Source organism: Drosophila bipectinata, chromosome 3L (assembly GCF_030179905.1).
Source record: "Drosophila bipectinata strain 14024-0381.07 chromosome 3L, DbipHiC1v2, whole genome shotgun sequence".
Taxonomy (NCBI): domain Eukaryota; kingdom Metazoa; phylum Arthropoda; class Insecta; order Diptera; family Drosophilidae; genus Drosophila; species Drosophila bipectinata.
Genome location: NC_091738.1, coordinates 11,424,235 through 11,446,613, shown reverse-complemented (window position 1 = coordinate 11,446,613; position 22,379 = coordinate 11,424,235). Strand labels below are relative to the sequence as shown.

At 42.1% G+C, this 22,379-nt stretch overlaps 3 protein-coding genes across 4 annotated transcripts; 2 read left to right on the top strand and 1 right to left on the bottom strand.

Moving 5' to 3' along the window:
- Positions 1-1,014: 1,014 nt before the first annotated feature.
- On the top strand, positions 1,015-4,376 carry Doc1 (Dorsocross1). Its single transcript, XM_017254380.3, has 5 exons — positions 1,015-1,296; positions 1,554-1,716; positions 3,082-3,349; positions 3,416-3,553; positions 3,748-4,376. Exons 1-5 carry the CDS (start codon positions 1,206-1,208, stop codon positions 4,240-4,242), a joined length of 1,155 nt encoding a protein of 384 aa, XP_017109869.2. The 5' UTR covers positions 1,015-1,205; the 3' UTR covers positions 4,243-4,376.
- Positions 4,377-8,259: 3,883 nt separating this feature from the next.
- On the top strand, positions 8,260-12,313 carry LOC108134173 (low density lipoprotein receptor adapter protein 1-B). 2 transcript variants are annotated; one of them, XM_017254382.3, is made up of 3 exons: positions 8,260-8,313; positions 10,687-10,879; positions 11,612-12,313. In XM_017254382.3, the coding sequence occupies exons 2-3, from the start codon at positions 10,805-10,807 to the stop codon at positions 12,134-12,136; spliced, it is 600 nt and encodes a 199-aa protein (XP_017109871.1). In that variant the 5' UTR covers positions 8,260-8,313; positions 10,687-10,804; the 3' UTR covers positions 12,137-12,313. The 2 variants fall into 2 exon arrangements, with proteins under 2 accessions (XP_017109871.1, XP_017109872.1); XM_017254383.3 differs by lacking the exon at positions 8,260-8,313 and adding an exon at positions 10,456-10,582.
- Positions 12,314-12,656: 343 nt separating this feature from the next.
- Positions 12,657-16,736, bottom strand: LOC108134263 (fibrous sheath CABYR-binding protein). Its single transcript, XM_043211945.1, has 5 exons — positions 16,550-16,736; positions 15,336-15,659; positions 14,454-15,275; positions 14,244-14,366; positions 12,657-14,186 (listed from the first exon to the last, which is right to left on the bottom strand). Exons 1-5 carry the CDS (start codon positions 16,631-16,633, stop codon positions 12,936-12,938), a joined length of 2,604 nt encoding a protein of 867 aa, XP_043067880.1. The 5' UTR covers positions 16,634-16,736; the 3' UTR covers positions 12,657-12,935.
- Between the last annotated feature and the right edge of the window lie 5,643 nt (positions 16,737-22,379).

Here is a 22,379-nt window from a genome sequence, read left to right as displayed (position 1 = left end):
ATCCCCATGTGTCTCGAGAAATTGCATTCCAATCTCCCGCCCTTGGAACCACTTTAGGCCACAATTTCCAATGCTGACAAGCACTAATCAAAAGGCTAATTGTTCCCAGTCCCCAGACCCATATCCAAAAATGTATCAATTTTGGTTTTGGTTTTAAATTTTTTGTTGGTTTAGCCCATCGAAGAAGGACTGGCAAATCAATGGCGCATGGTGCTGCATATCGAAGAATTTCCAAAACAGGCAATTAACAAAGAAAACAAAATTTATGTTTCACCTGTCCGAATAAAAGTACATAAATACCCAAGAAATGCCAGACAATGCCAAGGGGAAGCCAAGATAGAGGGACCCCTGGCTAATTACATGGAGGAGGAGAAGGCCAGAAGGCGAGGTAGGAGATGGAGGAGGACGGATGGCCCTAAGCGGAAGACGGCTGCATTGAAAATAGCAATGGACATTTTCCGACAGCGCCAAAAAAAAAAAAACAAAAAAAAAGAAAAGAAAAGACGGCAGCTGAAGACAGCAGACAGGCACGCTGTGGAAAATCTCACTTCTGAATTACAGGCACAACCTCGGATATAGCCAGTCCCTCTTGGCTGACTGACAGTGATCGAGTGAGTGAGCGAGAGAGGGAGTCGGGAAGGGAGGCCGGCTCCGGGGGAAAGGCCATTAGCAGGAGCGAGAGGAGGCCCAGTGCAGTGGCGCAGAAAAACACTGCGGCTGATGAAAATCAACAGGCCTAAGCGTTAACTTCGCCACTCAGCCAGCTTCTCCTACATACGTTTTCCGATCTTCACTCTCCCTCGCTATAGCCCTGTCTCACTCTTCTTGTGTCTCCCCCTTGCTCACAAAATGGCGCCCGGAAAATATCACCCAACTTCCTCTTGAACGGGACAGCTATAGCTGCAGCGTAGGTGTCTCCCAGCCAGCCAATCAGCGAGGATCGCTCCGGAAAACCAGTTCGGCAGGTAGCTGCTTCCAAAAAAAAACTGGCTGCGGGCAGCAGAGACTTGGCACTTGAGCCAGCTACTCGAAGATCAGTTCGTTGCGAAACGTCGAGCGTGCCAGAACTTCAGAGCGCTTCTTCAGTTCCGAAACACAAGTCAAGTGTGAAGAGTGAAAAATATAAAGAATTCTCCGAGTCTTGGGAAGAAATTCCAACTTATTATGTTATAGTGAAAATAATAAGAGAAAAAAAATCTAAGAAAATGCTTTCCATGCAAGAGCTAATGGATATGCGAATGCAGCAGCAGTTGGCTCATGAGATCTACCGCCAGCAGATCATGCAGCGTATACCAGGTGAGTTTGTAAAGAAAATGCCGTCGGGAAGAGAATATATGTAGCTTATAGAAAGGGAAACTTTATAGAAGTTCTACCAACTTTAATCTCAAAATAAAATGAATCTGGACATAATCCAATCTAAAAGTCTTAGCTTCTTGACTAACCGAAACCCATTAGATCTCAAGATTCTTTTTTTAGTGCCGATTCAGAGTTCCCTAGGCTAACTACCAAACATCGATGTGAAACTAACGAACTAACCAAACCGCTTCTTCCAGATCCCTTTCCGGCAATGCTGCCTTTCGGCCTGCCCCATCAGCCGCAAATCATGCTGCCCAGCCGCCCCGCCCTGCCGGGTGTGGAGGCCAAGCTGGAGAACAACGATCTGTGGCAGCAGTTTCATAAAATCGGCACCGAAATGATCATCACAAAGAGCGGCAGGTAAGATGATTTCCCGCGAACGCATTATCCTATGCAAATAGCCAAATAGTTTTCCACGATCGCAGAGTCAAGTGTTTTAGAGTATAGAGAGTGTGACCTATGTAAATATTTGCTCCTGTCCCTGGGCCAAGACAGTGTCTTTAGTTTCATTTGGTCCGGTCTGGGCCTAATGTGGCGCCTGGCCATAATTCAAAACGCAGCAGGAGCTCTCTGCCGGTCTCTACCCGGCCCAGAGTGACAACAAGTGCAGTGTGTGTGCTGTGTGCGTGTGGATGGCTGGAAGAATGGGCTGGGTATGGGTATTGAGATCGGGAATATGGGTATGATGGGAATGTCTTTGCGGAGAATGCCGAGAACGAAGAATAAGACGCCGCCCTGGCGCCGGTCGGCTCATAAACATTTTTTTTCTTTTCGGGTTTCGGCGTTGACAATCGAGTCTGGTCGAATCTACCTGCGCTTTTCACACTTTGCCGGGATGCTGTGACCCCTCGCCGTCCGATCCGATCCGATCCGATCCGAGAGAAACCTCAGAAATATACCGTAGATCGATAGGAGGGGGAACTATCTTTCAGTGACTACCGAGCGGGAGCCGCGACAAATTTACATAATTATGAGTTGAACTCGAAATTAAAGTGCAGAGGGAGAAATAAAGCATAGTATTCAGATCTGATTTGCGGCAAAACTTTTAAGAAAATTTCCACAATTCACACATTGTGCTAAGAATAACTTAGCACAAGTGTAAAGCATTTATTTTTTATACAAAGTCTCTTTTTACACAATCATATTTTGATAAAATACAAATTATCACCTTTTGGGAACTTACACCTTTTTTTCGCTGTGTGCGATCCGCTAACACAATCACTTTCTCGGCTCATTAGACATGCATTCGACGCTTGGAAGCCGTTAAGCCAACTCCCAGATCTTGTCTAATTGCTTGGCGCCAGATTCCCCTCCTTTGCCTCTGACCTTTCCCACTGCCCACCTCCTCCAGCCCAAGAAACCAACGAACCACCGATTTGCCGCACAATTAATCATTAGTTGGTGGCATATTGTTTTGGGCTGGTTTGGATCTGTTTGCGTTACGTTTTAAATCGATGCGATCCGCCGGGCTACGATCATTTTTCTCCTCCCGATTTTTTGTGGCGACTCCCCGCTGCCCTGCTGCCAGTCTATATAATTACACACTTGTTAGCCAGAGCCACAAATCAAGAGGGCAAAATAAAAAACAAAAAGGCAAGAAAGTAAAATAGAATAGATGCCCGGGTGACACGCCTCTTTTTGCGATCGGTTTGGGGATTTCTGATTTATATGCATTTCGTTGGCAGGCCACTTAATCAAGTCCTATTCTCTTCCTTTGTCTTGCAGGCGTATGTTCCCCTCGATGAGGGTTTCGCTGAGTGGTCTGGAGGAGGAGGCCAGCTACTGCGTGCTCCTCGAGATGGTGCCCATCGGCGATTGCCGCTACAAGTTCTCCGGCTCCCAGTGGGTTCCGGCCGGAGGTGCCGAACCCCAAAGTCCCCAGCGCATGTACCTCCATCCGGATAGCCCGGCCACAGGTGCTCATTGGCAATCACAGGCTCTCCTGTTCAACAAAGTCAAGCTCACCAACAATACCCTGGATAGCAATGGACATGTAAGTTACACAACTCTTCATTTTCTAAACAGATTACTTATTGAATATTTTCTCTATTATTTTTAGATTGTCCTGGCCAGCATGCATAAGTACCAGCCACGCCTGCACATCATCCGGAGCAATGAGCTCACCCAGCTTCCCTGGGCGCCGCAGCAGGCGTTCGTTTTCCCGGAGACGGAGTTCGTAGCTGTCACGGCCTATCAGGTGGGTTGAGTTCCAAACGCTAAACGGTCCTCCCATTGAGGACTTGTCTGTTTATCAGGACAAAGACTCTGTGGGGGTCCAGTACTAAATAGAGGCATTTGTCGCCTAGCCAGACCACTTGAGATATCCCTACTACTCTCCGGCGCCAGTCCATGTTTTCAATTTCTAATTTTACTTTTTTCTGATTTTTGCAGAACGATCGCATTACCAAGCTGAAGATCGACAACAATCCCTTTGCCAAGGGATTCCGCGAGTCCGGCCAGTCGAGGTGCAAGAGGAAGCTCAACCAAAGCGGAAACTCCAGTCTGGAGTCCGAGGACGATGGCTCCAGTGTGAGCAGCTGCGACTCTCCGCAGGCCAAACGTCAGCGCCAGGACTTTGAGCAGGACTCTACGGGCAGCAGTTCCCCTGCCTATTACAGTTCTCCTCCGGCTGCCTTGAGTCCTTCTGCTCTGTCGCCTTACGGCCATCGCCTTCCTTTGAGCTATGGCCCCGTAATGCCACCCTACTTCGGAGCAGTGCCTCCTCAAGCCCTACCGATGCCACCAGCTGCCTATGTGCCACCTCCCATGGAGTCCTTGGAATCCCCAACGCCCTCAGTCGTCTCCAGCACACCAGTCACCTCACCAAGACCTTCCACCTCCACCAAACGAAACAGTTTCAGCATCTCGGCCATTTTGGCCTACTAGATCTGATCGTGGGGCTAGAATCCTGTTGAAGTCTTCTTTTGTGATTTGTGAGAAACGTGTGCATATACTTTTGTAAGCTATTGTATCCTACTTTTAAGCTCACCATATAATTTGTTAATTCGTTTTAAGTGTCTTTTGGGGCAAAATAAAATAAAAAGAAGAAATATTGAATCAAAACTAAATGCAAAACTATTTGATTTCTGCGAGGGGCAACCTTCAGCGTTTCCGTTTTTACAGGTTTGGCTTAAAGTTGCTTGGCGACCGCTTTGGCGGGCCTAAAACAAATTAATGCTCTCCATTATGGTGGCTCAGTTCTTGACCAAGTATACTCGTATCTGAAACACTTCCAACTCCGGTAGTAGTTAAAACAATTCTCGAACGATAAGGCGTCCATTATGAGCAGCGATTTGACGGCTTTCAAGCCGTTTGGTCTTTGCCGATCCAGCTAACCACCGACTGCCATCCGTCTCGTTAAGAGCAGATGACGCACAAGTCCATGCACTGAAAAAAATTATACATTGTAGAGAGATTTAAGAGCCTTCTTTAAGGATTAGGCCCAATTCTGTTTAAAAAACTACCTGTTGATTGATTTACATTTTTCAAAAATATAGAAAATCTGCGGTTTAAAAACTAAATTCTTCTCTAGAAACTATAAGAAATATTCTGTAAGCTTCCTATTTTTCTCTGTGCATCCAACTGCTGCCGTCTTGTGAAATTTTCGTTTTATCGCACCTTTTATGGCCATTGGCCAGGTCCAAACGAAGTGGAAGCTGGCTCAGAAACTGATCCGAGGCTTTGGTGTGGTCGGTCGGTGCTCGACGGCCGGTGGTGGTCACTGGTGGTGGTCAGTGGTCACTCCTTGTGTGTGCATTATCGTGTCAAATGCGACAAATCTGTCCGTGGGCCGGCGGCTGCCTTTCAGGTTGCATAATTGAGCTGATAACTCAACGGTTTAGTGGCAGTGTGGCATCGGATGTGTGTGTGTGCGGTCCACTTTGAGAGGTTAGCCACCAAAACGGTGGCGCCAAACATTTCGTGTTTAATATTTTTAATTAAGTTTTTAAGTGCATCCAGTAGGCCAAAGAGGAAGCCGAAGAAGAATCATCTGTAATCGAGTTGGACGACCCACTCTCCCCAGAAGGCGGAAAGTTCAAAAGGGCGATCGAATCACGACGCCCATTCATAGAAAACTTTTGCATAGATTATGCATAATAGGCCGAGTATAATCCGAGGCAGCGCGAAATAATTCACTGGCCACACGAAACCGCGTCCGAGGAGCTGCTTTGACTAATTTGAGCTTAGTTTTGTATTAGAGACTTTTAGGTTTTTTAAGTTGCATAAATTAGCATACGAAATGCTGAAACAATTAAATTATGGGATTTGCACGTTTTCACCAAAAACAAAAGGTGACCACAACACAAACACACACCCTACACACATAATAACTTGTCGGCGTCTGAGCTTCAGAAGTGTTTTTTAATATTTAGCTTTATTTTTTTGTGGCTGATTCGGACCTGGCTTCTTCTCTCGAAAAACAGTGGCAAAAAGCGTCAAAAATCGTAGATTATGAGATAAAAATGCAAATGAAGAAACCGTCCGTAGCTTCGTCGATATTGCATTTCTAATTTGCGCTTGTTTTAATATACTTAATGAATTTTTATGCGCATAGGTTAGGTCTGAAGCAGTGATCCGAATCCGAATCTGAATCCGATATCCAAAAATGTATCTGAAACCAAATCCGGTTTGCGGTCAAAGCTGTTGATAATGATAATGAGGATAACGATGCTTTATTGAGAAGGTGTTGCCGTTCGTATCTGAATTTTATTTGCGCCACATGCGCTGCTATGGTGTAGTTGTTGCTGCACCAGCTGCTTTTGTTGTACTTTATTGCTAATTATAATATATTTGATTTGGTATTTAAGCTTTAAGCTATAAAAATGTTGGCGTATTCTGTTTTACGATCTGAACAGCCGAGCAGCCGCAAAAGTTTAATTAAATTGTGCGAACAAGAACGGGTCGTCGACGACTGTGATTTTGAATTTATTATCATATATTTAGCACACCTTTTTATATACTTTCTTATAAATTATTTAATATTTATAAATTTAATGCCGTTAGAACTGGTAAAATAGATATAGCTTATACTTTTATTGGTTTCTTTTTTCCAGTTACTTCTTAATTTGTGCCTAACTGCATCTTAAAAGTTGTAATTTTAAAAGAAAGATCATGAGGATATAACCTTTGGCCAAATTGAAACTTTTAGACACTTTTTATACCCTTGCAGAGGGTATTATAATTTTGTCCAAAAGTGTGCAACGCAGTGAAGGAGACATCTCCGACCCTATAAAGTATATATATTCTTGATCAGGATCACCTCCTGAGTTGATATGAGCATGTCCGTCTGTCCGTCTGTCCGTCTGTCTGTCTGTCCGTCTGTCTGTTTCTACGCAAACTAGTCTCTCAGTTTTAAAGCTATCGTCTTGAAACTTTGCACACACCCTTCTTTCCTTTGCACGCAGTATATAAGTCAGAACGGCCCGGATCGGCCGACTATATCCTATAGCTGCCATATAACTGATTGATCGGATATGGTATAACTTTGGTATTTTTAGAGTAAGAGAGTTCAAATTTTAGGTGAGAGCTATTTTTGGCAAAATAATACGACATGCCAAATTTCATAAGGATCGGCCGACTATATCCTGTAGCTGTCATATAACTGAACGATCGGAAATGACCCAACTTTCGTGTTTTTGAAGTTAGAAAGCTGGAATTTAGTACAGACTCTATTTTTGGTCAGTTGATCCAACCTACCAAATTTCATTAGGATCGGCCGACTATATCCTATAGCTGCCATATAACTGAACGATCGGAAATGGTATTTGGTAGAAATATCAACTTTCGTATTTTTGAAGATAGAAGCTTGGGACTTTTTTTAGATTTTGTATTGTAATAAATTGGAGTATATATTCCTATTCCCATAAGGATCGGCCAACTATATCCGATGTTTGCGATATATATCCGGTTTTAACTGCAAGGGTATATAAACTTCGGCTCCGCCCGAAGTTAGCTTTCCTTTCTTGTTTTTTGATTATCTTAGCCATTTCGCATATATGTAAATAAAAATCGGAATACCACTTATGATATAGAACTTTAAAACTCAACGATTCTCTAAAGAGATCAGGAAAATCAAAATAAATAATTTTGACACATTTTTTTTTAAATTTTTATAATGTTACCCCTTTAAAAATTAAAAAAAAAAAATAGGTCAAAAATTTTGTTGTCTTATTTTATTGACAAATGAAAGTACTGAATGTGCAAAGATCTGGAAAGTATAACATTCGTAGATCTGACACAAATTAGGAGAGATATGGTCTCGAGAAGTGGCCTTTATCGGCAGATATTGGAATGGTAGGACATCAAAATATATCTTCATACACAAAACGAAAATTATATCCTTTTAAAACCTTGTATGTATTTATTTCGATTAGCTAATTATAAATGATTTATAATTGTTGTCCTGAAGGACTCCTTACATTAAGAAATAAAAAAAAATTAGGAACAAGTTAAAACAAATTAAAGTTTTAAATTAACTAAAATTAGCTACAAAATACATTGCCTTTTGGCCAACATTTAAAATGAGCCTTAATAATGGCTGGTTTGGTTATCAGGTTATCGCTTTTGGTTTCCTCTAAACAAAAATGGAGTGACCAGCCATATTGAATTGGTATGTGGCGCCATCTCGTGTTAGTTATTAAAGGCAATGGCCCGCAAAAAAGTATGCTATATTTTTTGGCATTTTGTTAGCCATTTACATTCCATTGTTAAGACAATTTTATAAACAATCTTTTGACTTAAAAAACTAATAATATTAAATAAATATATTTTGAATATTTTAAATTATGCCACATCTTATCAAAAATAAAGGCATCTTTTCATAGTCGTAATTGGAAGAGTACTAAAATATTCGTATTGTTGAGGTTACCCTCTACTTTGTGGTGGCTTTAGTTTTTAGTCTCGCGATCGCTCGCTTAGGAAACAGGTGTGAAAACCGCTAACGCTGCGATAAGATCGGTAATTCTTTTGATACTTCCTTAGAAATTAATCGTAAATCATTGAAAAAATATATATGAGCATTATATCTAATAAGTGCTAAAATTAGAATGAAGACTTTATGTCAATTGTGGATTAAAATAAAAGAATTGTATTTCATTATTTACCCAAATTCTTTTTTAGCACAGTGTGTGTATATGCGTGAGTTTGTGAAAGGTAGTGGAGTGATAAGATTAGAGTAGTACTATATGAGAATGTGACGGTTTCAGTGATAACAGGCTAATGTGGCACTTGGATGGTCGCAATACAGAAATTGTAAATAAAAGAAGTCTAACTGAGTCCAAATGACTTACTCATTTGAAAGTAACCAAGCCGAAGTGATCATAAAATAGTGGACAAAACTAGGTGTGCGACAAATGACAATAATCGTAATTATGATAAAAAAAATAATAATATATACACACAAGCTATATATGTACATATATCTATGTATCTGCGTATCTATGGACAGAGGAGATATGCTTATATGAGCAGCTTCCGGCTTTGGTGGCATTTAAACTAAAATGTCCAGCGGAAAATTATCTAAATTGGACTCCACGAGTGCTTCTGTTTATGATAGTGTTACGGCTTCGGTTCGAGGCACTGTAATACGTGGTATTCCGATACAGGTATATGGGTAATCTATTGGCCTATTGGAACTGAAAGTAAATAGTACAAAATTATAGTTAATCGGGATCGACGGAAACAAGTGCAAGTTTTGTAATCTTAAGAGAGAGCGAAAAAGTGAGCGGAACTTTAAAATATTTATTAATACGATTTTTGTTAGCGTAGCAAACATTTTAATTAGTCTACTTAAAAAATAAGTGTTACTAAATAATATATAAAATCCCTTGGCCTGACCATGAACGTGCTATTGGATCAGGGCTAAAAGAGGGCGACTGGCAAAGGCCTAAAGAGAACGCTTCCAACCTGACCAGCAATTAGTGTTTTTTTTGTTTCGTTCATATGTATACTTATTTAGTACTAACCCCATTGTCACTTGTTAGCCACCTGGGTCATTGGCCATTCAAATGGCCATTCAGAGTGGCTTGCACCAGGTTTCTGTGACGGCATAGCCGTATAAAAATCCATTGCAATGAAATCATTTCATTTCGTTTCAGTTTTTGGTTTTAATTTGGTTTTTCTCTCCGATGGTCGTTAACTGGCAGACATGCAATTGTTGCAACATTGCAACATATATACTCATAAGTCTTGTATGTCCGATATATCCGGTATAGTGCTTCCCCCAGTTTGTTGTTGCTGGTCAGCTTGGTGCGTGAGGAAATATTAATAATGCATTTCTTATAAATAGCTGCTGTTTGTAGTCATAAAAAAGTTATTCAACACATTGAATTTTGTATACTCTGCTGCTCACTTTCTGGCCTAAATGTGTTGGCCTATTTTGACACAAACACTTATCAGTAGCCACTTCCAGGTTCTAGCTTGTAATTGCTTTTAGATTAGGTTTAAAATTTCTGACCATTTAGGGTAAAAATTTTCAAAGATATGTACACTGAGCAACAAATGAGTAGATATATGACTCAGTTTTTAAAATTTTTAAAATGTGCATATAACTTATCAGTATGCTTAGTTTAAATTAGTCAATTGAGAATATCATGGATTTTTTTTAGACATATTATGAGGTTATTTACTGATGTTTAAGTGAACAGAATCTAGTTAGAAATTACTAAGATTTATGAAAAAATAGTCACTAATTTAAAAACTAGTATGTAATATTTTTCTTATTATTTTTTATCTTTTTTAGAATGTTTTTTATTTTTTTGTGTATACTTTTTTTTTGTTTAAATAACAGTTGCTTCTAATATCTAATGTTTGTGCTTAGACAGCGACGACACAACGTGAGAGAAAAAAGCAGAAAGCTGAATGACGCTTTTGTTTGTCGCATTTGTTTTGTTTGTGTTTGTGCTCTTTTTACCTGTGATAGAGCAACAGAGAGAGCCAAATAGGTGGGCCAAGAGAGCGAGTGAGCGAGGGCGATTGGAGCTACCTGGGGCACGGCTTGCGACACCTTTTGCCGCCGCTTACGATCCCAGTCGCGATCGGTTGCCGGCCGCAGCAACAACAAAAGCCTAAAAAAGAACAAATAGTGGAACAATATATCTAAAATATATACCTATATGTATATCTGAAATATATATACTCTATCGACACACATTCCCATATATAGATAAAAGTTTAAAAAAAAGTTTACTTTGTGCATGTAAAGCTAACCGATTACTGTGAAGATATGGTAATGCAACTGTGCCTGTGAACTACATATCTGTGTAGATACCTCGTACATACAACGCCTTGCATTTAATGACAACATTACACAAGTTTTATGTTTTTTTTTAGTTCTCGACTTGCGGTGAATGAAATTAACGGTAGCTGGTTGCTTGCATCTTCATCCGCCCTGAGACACACACAGAACTGTCCCACGACATACGGCCAAGAGAGAATCCCAGACTCGGCCATGGCCTCCAATAGCAGCAGCACCACCGACCTGGACAGTCAGGTCAATGTGGAGGATTTGCCCATAACGTTCAAGGTGAGAGCTGAAGTTATAGCATTGCGAAATGTTGATATTCAAATTTAAATGCTGTGAAATGGGTAGTTTGGTGGCCAATGTGCACACACCTTGCTAACAGGGCTTACACTGGGGAAACTTTTTTACAAAATAAAAATATTATATTTTTAGGGAAAGGTTTGATAAATACTTCCTAAAAAACTGTAGCCATAGTTATGTATCATTAAAAACATATGGTTTTAGATTTGCATAATTTTTTTAAATAATAATTATTAATTTTCCAAAAGAAAAAACTATTTTTCTGCGTGTACCAACAAAGTACAACTTAAAAATACCAAAACATACATACCACCCGCATACGAGACATGGCCAAAAATAAAAATAAAAGCCAGACACGCACCCGTCACGCCCTGGTGAACTTGACAAAAAGGTGAGGCATGGGGATGAGGGGCAGGGCCTGAAGCATGGGGCACAGAGTTAAGCAGTGGTATGGACAGCTCACCACATAAGCTCGACTCAGCCAACATTTTGGCTTGGCTGTGGACAATATCCGGTGGCATTCCGGACCCCATAGCTTTCGGATGCAAATGAACCGACGACTCTAACGGCAACGCATGCGCAGCGGAAGTCAATGCCACCAATGAATTATCTCACACACTCCCCCAAACAAAGCTAGTTTTTTTCACAATGTTTACTCATACAACAAAAACATCCAAAAAATTTGTCAGTTTTTTTAAATTTCTTTCTTTTTAGGTAAAATATATTGGCTCAGAGGTGGCACGTGGCCTCTGGGGCATCAAATACACCCGCCGGCCCGTGGACATCATGGTTGGCGTGGCCAAGAACCTACCGCCCAACAAGGTGCTGCCCAACTGCGATCTTAAGGTCTCCACCGACGGTGTCCAGCTGGAGATTATATCGCCCAAGGCGAGCATCAACCACTGGAGCTATCCGATCGACACGATCTCCTACGGAGTACAGGACCTGGTCTATACCCGAGTCTTTGCCATGATCGTGGTCAAGGATGAGTCCAGTCCGCATCCCTTCGAGGTGCATGCGTTCGTCTGCGATAGCCGGGCCATGGCCCGCAAGCTGACCTTTGCACTGGCCGCCGCCTTCCAGGACTACTCGCGGCGGGTAAAGGAGGCGGCCGACGCAGAGGCCGAGGGTGCCACGCCCAGCGACACAATCACGCCCACGCGCCAGAAATTCGCCATCGATCTGCGAACGCCGGAGGAGATTCAGGCCGGGGAACTGGAGCAGGAAACCGAGGCTTAGACCGGATGGCCGTCCAAGGTTCCGGCCGTCCGAATTGTCAATGTGATGTCATAGTTACTTATTGTCCAGTGTTCACTGTATTTGTAAATTGTAGTTCTCTCACCTGGTAGTAGCCTCATACAGCTAATTACCCAAAGCCTAAGTGTTAAAGCGATTTGTAAACGATATTCTATAATAAATATTATAAAATAAAGAGTATTAAGTAGGATCCCAAGACATTTGGATACCAGGAACCTCTATAGTAGAGTAGATATGTTCAATATAAGTGTCCTAATAGGCAAATTCTGGATAGATAGGATCTTCCAGTTTTCTTTTTTACGTTGCTTTTTTACTGACCATCTCTACCGTCCAAAGGTTGAATGCGAAAGGTTAAAAAATAGACACTCAAACCTCTGCACGATGGAGCTGATGAGCTTCTCAAAAAACAGCCTTAAACTTGAATACAATCAAAACACATCCTTTTTTATTTAAAAAATTTTATTTTAATATTTTTTTGGAAAGTTTTGTGTTTTTTCTTTCTTCAACTCCTGGGAACAACAATTCTAAACTTAAATTTCAACTCTCGTGCTCGCGTTTTTTCGTTTTTTTTTCAGAAATGGCCATAAAACTAGGAAATCAAAAAATTAATTTAAAAACTTGCCTAAATTGCAAATGAGTGGGATAGCGTTTGTTTATTTGGGAACTAGGAGGTGAACGGGGATTCCGGTTCCGGTTTTGGGCTAAGTGGGTGGAGGGTGATCCTCCCCAGGATGGCTATCTGTCCATCTATCTATCTTTCTCTCTCATTGTCGGTCTCTATCTAACTGGCATCGGCACGGAACAGGAAACGCCGCTTCCGGGCATCCATCTTGGCCTTGGCTTTGGGTTCTCTAACCTCCGGTTGGGACTCAGTCTCATCCGTTTCCACCTTGGCCGCAGTCACCGGCAGTGTTTGAACCTTGGACATGGCTGGTTCGGCTGCTGTGATGCGACTGTAAATGGGCAGAATGGGTTTCTCCTCCTCGGGCAGGGTTTCCGCTTCGCTTGTCGCCTGGTTTTCCTGAGCGGTATTGGCCTGCACCAGGGTCAAGGGAGCCGCAGCGCCCGGTGTAAGAATCAGCTCCATGGGAGCCATCTGTTCCTTCTTGGGCGTCTGATCCAGACGCTCTTTGACCAGCTCCACAATATCATCGATGCTGATGGAGGGCATGTAGGCGGCGGTGACTAGATTATCCTGGGCATCGACATGGGATTGGTCATCCTCATTATTGCTTTCTTCAGGAATAGGTTCTTTGACATCCTCTGCGGCAGACTCCTCCGCCACTTCGGGAGAGCTTTCGACGACCTCCTCTTTGATTTCCTCAGCAGCTGTTTCCTTGACATCCTCTGGAGTAGCTTCCTCGGCAGCGATTTTTTCAGCTTCTTCCGACTGTCCAGACACCTCTGGTTGCTCAGGAGCAGGCTGTGCCTCAACTGGAATCACTTGGACTGGTATTTGGTAGTCCATGGGAAGGTGATTCAACTGCATAATATTAATGATGGGAGAATCCTTCATCATCACCGGTTTGTCCGACTTCTGAGTCTCTGATTCCTCAAGAATCTGCTCTTCGATCGAGGCATTCTTGTCCACAATCTCGGGCTCTGGCAACTTGGCCTCCTCGATGGACACATCTTCGGCGTTAGCGTCGACTGGTTGCACCTTTTCAGCCATGTCAGTCTCTGGTTTCTCTTCGTTCTTCCTCAGGGTGTTCAGAAAGTCGGTGATCAGCTGCTCGGCCTCAGCGGCCATGGCAGGATCCACAGGCTTGAAGCCTCCAAGCGACTCTTGGGTCTCTCCGCCCTCAGGGATCTTATCCAAATCGAGGACCTGCTCTACCAGAGGGCTGTGCTCCTCCATTCCAGGAGTGGCGGGCATACTTTCGGGCGCATCAGCGGGCTTGGCAGCCTCCAGGGATTCTATGTTGGATTCTTCGTTGGAGTTGCTGGTTTCCACGATGGCAGGATTGGCAGGAGTTTCCTGAGCTACAGGGACTGAGATTTCTTCAACTTTGGCTGGAACTTCTGGTTCTTCCTCGGGCTTAAGTTCCTCTTCTTGTTTAGTTTCTTCTTCGGGTTTGGCTTCTTCTACAGGCTTGATGTCTTCTTCGGGTTTTGTTTCTTCCTCTGGCTTGATTTCTTCCTCCTGCTTGACTTCCTCTTCAGGTTTGATTTCTTCCTCCTGCTTTGGTCCTTCCTCAGGCTTGATTTCTTCCTCAGACTTGATCTCTTCCTCGGGCTTAATCTCTTCCTCAGCCTTGATCTCTTCATCTGGCTTAATTTCATTTGCTGATTTGATGGCCTGCTCCCCCATCGGCTCCTTTTCGGTTTCCAGTGGCGTTTGTTGATCCAAAGATTCCACAATGACGGCAGGGATCTCCTCAATGGCTTCGATGGGCTTTATGTCATCAATTTTGGTGTCGATCTCGATCTTTGTGGGAGCTAGTTCCTCGGGAACAACTTCAGGCTGAACAAAGGACACCGCAGGCTCAGATGCCTGAACCTCCGGCTCTTGGACCTCCACGGGAATCACCACTGGTTCCGCGAACATGGTCTGGAGCTTGAGTGTGGGTTGGGGCTCACTAAGTTGCACCACAGCCTCGGTGACTGCTACAGGCTCAGAGTCCACAACTTCCTCTACGGGTTTGGGGGTGGTGGTTGGCTTGTTGAAGATGGCAGGACGTTTGCGGATTCCGTTGAAAAGCTCATTCCTCATTGGAGGAGCTGCTATAGCAGGCTTGGGCTTGTTATCCTTGTTGGGTCTGACGGTGAACCGTTGAGGCTTTACTGGCTTGGGCTCCACTTCAACAGGTGCCACAGGCTCTGGCTGCGATTCCACTTCCGGAGCGGCAGTCACTGCAACTTTTCGTTGAGGCTTCCTGCGCTGGGGCTTGGGCTTTTGCGTCTTCACTGGTTTCACAGGCTTGGCAGGCTCCACAGGAGCAGGGGCGGGCTCTTCCGGTTCCGCCTCTTCCGTTTCCTCCTTTTCTGGCTGCTCACTCTCAGCAGGAGTGGGCTTTTCCTCCTCCACAGCGCCACCGAAGTTGCCATTCAGTTCGTAGTACCGAGAGCTGTCGGAGCACTCGATGGTCATGTCCTCGCGACGCATGCAAGTGAAGGATTCCTATGGGGGGACTTGTTTTATTGAAATCCTAAGAGAGGACCTACTTTTCTGGACTCTCACCTGACTGAAAATGGTGTCCTCGGGGCAAATGAAGCTCCAGCGGAAGGTGTTCTCCCTGCCATCGGCATAGGTCACTGGGAGGCACACATGGAAGATCTGGCAATCGTTCTCCACATCCGCGTAGTAGCCATACGACTTGTTGGCACACGAAAAGTTGTCCGTGATGTCGGCCCTAATGGATGTGGCATTGCTGGGCAGGGTGAGGGTGCCCAGGGAAGCACTTTCCGCGGGAGCACTGGACTCCACCTCGGATTCCGTCTGTTCTGGCATTTCCACCTCAGCAGGCGTAGTAGGCTCGTCTCGTATCGCGGGGTGTTTTCTTTTCTGGAAAGTTATAAGGTAAAGGATTTTTCTCATATTTATTTGATGAATGACCAGGAATCTCCAGATCCATCTGGTTAAAAGCTTAACCCCCTGTAGTACTAGCAACTTCCAATGACCATTCAGCTAAGGAGGCTACGTGTCCGGAATGAATAATCCCACAAAATGCAGCACGTGACTCTCCAGCTAGGCACCCGAAAAATTTCACTTGCGTTCTAGTTTCGTCTACGCGGCGCGGCGGCAGGTGAAAATCAAAGATACTCCATACGAATCGACTCGAAATCCAAAATAAAAATCCAATCCCCCACCTGTGTGTGCACTTCGCACCTGTGACCGACCTTTTAAGGGCCGCAGTGCAATTGAAGTCACTTTCGAATGGAACGCTCAAATATTATCACATAATATTTTAGCCATATTTTTCGTATTTTGTATTTTAGGCGTAGCATTTCAATGAGTTGGAATGAAAGCTAACTAGTAAGACATTTCTTTCTCGAAAGGCTATCAATGAGTAATTGGATTTTTTATTGCAAATTTCAAATGATGGCTTAATAATTCTTGGAACAGTTTTTGGATTTTTTTTGCCAACTCCAATCTGGTAAATTCTTTACCGGCTTTTAGCCACCTGCAGCTACCTATAAAATACGTTTAGACCTTCGGTTCTCGAAGTTGGCCGTTAAAAAAGGCTAAACGCTTGGCATACCAAATAAGCCATCGGCGGACTGAAGTATGCAAATGCCGAGCCAGACTGACAGTGACTGAGTCCAGGCCCAGTGTCCCATTAAAACCTTCAACATATTCATTAACAGTTTCCCATTTCCGTTAAGGCGACGGAAATGGTTGGCTTGGTGGCCGCGCTGTCTGACTGTCTGGCTAATCCCAGAAGTGTAACTCACCTGGTGGCCAGAACTGAGGGGTCCTGCCTGGCAGGTTGCCGTCAAGAAAAGCACCACACACACGGTTCTCCACATTTTAGTCATCACTCTGATATTCTTTAGTTTTTATTCACTTTATATTGTAGGTTTTATTATTTATATCACACGGCTCGTGGCACTTGTCTGGAACACATTCGATAATCCGCTAAGAGTTTCTTTGAGAGATTTTCAGATTTAGTTCATTGGTTTTTGGGGGGTATTGTGTGTTTAATCCAATTCGTTATCCAGTTAGGGTTTTAAAGATATTTCAAGACCAAAGCTTGCACTCGCACTGCGTCTCCTGAGGCTCTTCGCACACCTGTGAGGCACCGTTGGCTGGGAAATACTAACTGCCACCGTTGAGGCGAAGCGCGCCCAATTTATATATTCTTCGCTTTGGATTTATTAAGAATGCAAAAAGGCAGAGAAACCGAAAGAAAGAGACACCCGATCAGAAGAAATGTGGCCACCACAATTACAATTACAAGGCATTACTTACTTGCCTCTTACCTGCAGACGTGACATTGCGTATACGCATGTGTGTACGGTGTGTTTGTGGTGTTGGAGTGTCTGAGTATCCGAGTTTGTTGGTGTGGGTGTTTAAGTTTGGCGCGCAGGCGCTTAAAGTGTGCCGCTTTGGGTGTGTGGACTCCATTGGCTGTGGATCCCAAGACTGCAGAGCGAAGAACAAGGAATGAAGATCGGAGAGTAAAAGATGGACCTCATCTTGGACCTCATCTTTCGTTGTTTAATTTTTAAAAATTGTTTAAAGCTTTAGTTTTTTATTTAATTATATTTTTAAATACATTATTTATTAGAAAGAAGTAAACAAAATAAATAGCTTTTCATAAAATATTAAATATTAAACTTTATGAAATAAATAAATAAGTAAACCCCTTTAGCGACTAATTAAACAAGTACGTTGTTTCTAAGAAAAAAGCAAAAATATATCCCTTGCATAGAAATAAATTTACAAGCTTAAAATACATGCTCAATATTAAAATATATACTATACACCCTAAAAATAAAAACCTAGAGCAAAAAAATCGTTTTTAAGATTCCAGAAACTACTAACCGAGACTTATCCTACCAATAACCAGACTCCTCATTATTATGCCAGAAGCCTTTAGTTTACTTACAAGATCAACAACCCTAGATAGACCAAAAAGGGAACAAAATAAGTCCAAAAGGGGCATTTGATCAACCGCAAGTGTATAAAATATATGACAACCAACTAGCGCCAGTTAATACATAATTAATCAGAAAGACAATATTTATTATTATGACTCGACGAGGGCTATTTCCGATGCCATTGGCCTCTACAGCTTTCGCTTTTTTATGTACGTGATTTTGATAGTCGAAGACCCTCAAAAGGGCGGAGTCAAAGTTAAGCACTAAACATGAAATTAGAAATTCATAATTGTCGCGTAATAAGGCACCAAAAAAAATTTAATAAAATAAAAACAAGAAAGGAAAGCTAACTTCGGGCGGAGCCGAAGTTTATATACCCTTGCAGTTAAAACCGGATATATATCGCAAACATCGGATATAGTTGGCCGATCCTTATGGGAATAGGAATATATAATCCAATTTATTTCAATACAAAATCTAAAAAAAGTCCCAAACTTCTATCTTCAAAAATACGAAAGTTGATATTTCTACCAAATACCATTTCCGATCGTTCAGTTATATGGCAGCTATGGGATATAGTCGGCCGATCCTAATGAAATTTGGTAGGTTGGATCAACTGGCCAAAAATATAATCTGTATTCAGTTTTAGCTTTCTATCTTCAAAAACACGAAAGTTGGGTCATTTCCGATCGTTCAGTTATATGGCAGCTATAGGATATAGTCGGCCGATCCTTATGAAATTTGGCATGACGTAATGCTTTGCCAAAAATAGCTCACATGTCAGATTTGAACTCTCTAACTCTAAAAACACCAAAGTTATACCATTTCCGATCAATCAGTTATATGGCAGCTATAGGATATAGTCGGCCGATCCGGGCCGTTCCGACTTATATACTGCGTGCAAAGGAACGAAGGGTGTGTGCAAAGTTTCAAGACGATAGCTTTAAAACTGAGAGACTAGTTCGCGTAGAAACAGACAGACAGACGGACAGACAGACGGACAGACAGACGGACAGACGGACAGACGGACAGACGGACATGCTCATATCAACTCAGGAGGTGATCCTGATCAAGAATATATATACTTTATAGGGTCGGAGATGTCTCCTTCACTGCGTTGCACACTTTTGACCAAAATTATAATACCCTCTGCAAGGGTATAATAAGAAATACGTGGACATTGGCTCGTTCGAATGCGAAATGGTAGCACACCATTCTAAATTGCTAATGCGCCCTAATAGGCTTCGCTTGTTTGGGGGAGTTTCGAATGGGTTTTATTATACCCTTGCAGAGGGTATTATAATTTTGGTCAAAAGTGTGCAACGCAGTGAAGGAGACATCTCCGACCCTATAAAGTATATATATTCTTGATCAGGATCACCTCCTGAGTTGATATGAGCATGTCCGTCTGTCCGTCTGTCCGTCTGTCTGTCCGTCTGTCTGTTTCTACGCGAACTAGTCTCTCAGTTTTAAAGCTATCGTCTTGAAACTTTGCACACACCCTTCTTTCCTTTGCACGCAGTATATAAGTCGGAACGGCCCGGATCGGCCGACTATATCCTATAGCTGCCATATAACTGATTGATCGGAAATGGTATAACTTTGGTGTTTTTAGAGTTAGAGAGTTCAAATTTGACGTGTGAGCTGTTTTTGGCAAAACATTACGTCATGCCAAATTTCATAAGGATCGGCCGACTATATCCTATAGCTGCCATATAACTGAACGATCGGAAATGACCCAACTTTCGTGTTTTTGAAGATAGAAAGCTGGAACTTAGTACAAATTTAATTCTTGGTCAGTTGATCCAACCTACCAAATTTCATTAGGATCGGCCGACTATATCCCATAGCTGCCATATAACTGAACGATCGGAAATGGTATTTGGTAGAAATATCAACTTTCGTATTTTTGAAGATAGAAGTTTGGGACTTTTTTTAGATTTTGTATTGTAATAAATTGGATTATATATTCCTATTCCCATAAGGATCGGCCAACTATATCCGATGTTTGCGATATATATCCGGTTTTAACTGCAAGGGTATATAAACTTCGGCTCCGCCCGAAGTTAGCTTTCCTTTCTTGTTTTTCTTTATTATTACTTTTTGGTCTGTGTGAAAGTCACTGCATGATGATATTTCGATTGTTGCATAATCCTTCTACCCTCTTCTCGCCCCAGGCCCGAGCCATTGAACCCTAACGAATTTTCTGGCACTGGTTTTTGGTTTCTGGCTTAAAAAAATAAAAATTATTTTAACTCTAGATCGTATGTTGCCATAAAATTGCAATCTCACGTCTGCGTTGAGGCAATCTTTCGAGTGTAATCTGCTTCTCTGCGAAGGTGTAGACTCATGTCTTTGTCACCCATCTGCCATTGTTGGGGCATGCTAATGGATAAACAATTTCTTGGTAACAAAAACCTTGTCAGCCAGGTTAACAAAGTTCTTGCGAACTTCTCTAATGCTCAAATAGGAGCTATAGAAAGCGGGATTCCTAAATGAAAGATTAATAAATAAGAATCATAAAATAATGCTACATTGTCTGGTTTCTTATTTTATTAGTTAGTAAGTGTAAGTGCTACTTCTGACTACCATATAAATGGCCAAGAAACACCTTTTCAATAAATTATTTGAATAAACACCTACTGCTACTACCAAGGCATATATTGTAGTCATTATCATTAGCATGCCTGCATGCATTTTCGAGCACTTGGCAACTAAAATGAAATGCATTTTGCATGAAATGTTTGCCAGAAAAAAAGGGCAAGTCCAACAAAAAAAAGCACATGCCAATAATCAAGTAGAGATAAACCTGGTCGACAACGTGTTGAGGTTCTCCAGACACAACTGGGCAAAAAGCAGAATCATGACTGGAATTATGAAAAATTAAATTATTAATAGAATGCAGTGTTAAGGGGAGGATACCTTGTTAAATAAAGAAATGCATGAAGCGGCGAAAATACTTCTGTTTGGAACTTTTTCTTTTTTTGGACTTTTGGATTTTCTGACTTGATTATAATGCAGCGAAAAAACACATGTAACTTTCTAAAATGCAAATAGCACTGCAATGGAAAATCATGAGCGCTTTTCAGTTTCAAAAACGACAAAATGAAGAAAATAAATTAAATTAAATTCGACTGGACACACGTGGGCGTTGGAATTGAAATCGTTCCCTTCATTTTTTTTCGCTGCCATTGCACTGCCACTGATCAGAGTCGCGTGCACGGTGCGTATACGTGATGGGCGATGCAAGTCCACTTTCTAGCGGCAGTTAAATTAATTAAGTTTTCGTTAAGCACACACATTTGTGTGGCACGAACGGCAGCACTCGAATGCCTTAATCATCAAATGCCCGAGTTGACAGTTCAACTGACATCGGCACGTCGCCGCCTGTCACTTAGTAGAGCAAATGCCTAGAAATTTTGCTAAGAAACCAAAGTGTAGGTGTATGGCCTCCACCCACGCGTGATGCCAACACTTCCTTTTGCCAAAAAAAAAAACAAAAAAAAAACCAAAATCCATTGATACTATTTATGATTTTTTCGCAAACATTGCACGTTGTATACCGTTAAGCGGGAATCCTCATTGAGCAAACACTGCTGCCACTGCTGAAGAATTTCAATTGATTGTTTTATTGATTCTTATTTTTATTATTTTTGCAAAAAACATTGAGAACAGATCGTATCTGTATGATTTATGGCCAAGAGCCACACCCCCACGTCATCCAGATCGACACCACCGCCCACTTTTAGCTCAAAGTACAGTCCAAAAATACACAGAAAATAAATGTTTAAGGTATTAGCTTTAAACGGTGATTTTGAAAGTAATCTTATCTCAAGATTTCTATACAATTCTGCTTAAAAACAAATCAAATATTTTATTTTATCATAAAATGTATTAATATTTTTCGCCGTGCATTATACTGTTTAGAAAGTGCTGAAAACTAAACTATTTCTGTATCTATTACCATCAATTATGTGGCACACGTTTCCAAGACACCTTCAACTCGATCTGGAGCCTAGACTCTGATCCCGACTCTGCCTCTGGGCTCCCACGCATTGGGCCAAGTCAATTGAATTTTTATGGCCAATTTCATTGATTTTAATTTTGCTAATGATAAGCATTTCTTTGCACGAATCTTCTGGCCACAAACCGGCGATGGCCAGGTCTTGATAACGAGCGTGTTGCGGCATGTCAATTCGCTTTTCTTAACGCTGCCCCACGTTGCATGTTAATTGCCCTGCCCTAGGGCCTAGTGCCTGCTACCATGCTTTTCCTTCTCAATTAGCCCTCTCCTTTCGATTTAAACAAGGTCAATATCAAAATGTGGCAGCCAAACGTGTCAGAATGCGGCGTGTGCATCTGTTTACTGGTAATTTGGAAAATTTAAGCCAACACTTTTGTATTTTAAGATTGCAGCAGTTGTTTGACTTTCTTTTTTTTTACGTCCGATTCACTCCAAAATTTTCCACAATCCCCATTTTAAATTTATTTGCCATAAATTCATTTTTCGATTTGTCAGACGTTTGTCCAACACCAAATTTAATTGTTTATTACAACGAACGACGTCAAACTTTTGGCAATTTTTGTTTAGCATTCCGCGGGCGATCTGCGCATGCGCAAATTGCTCGTTGACACCCAAAAACAAAAAAGCGGATAAAAAAATGAATGAGTCCCCGAGACG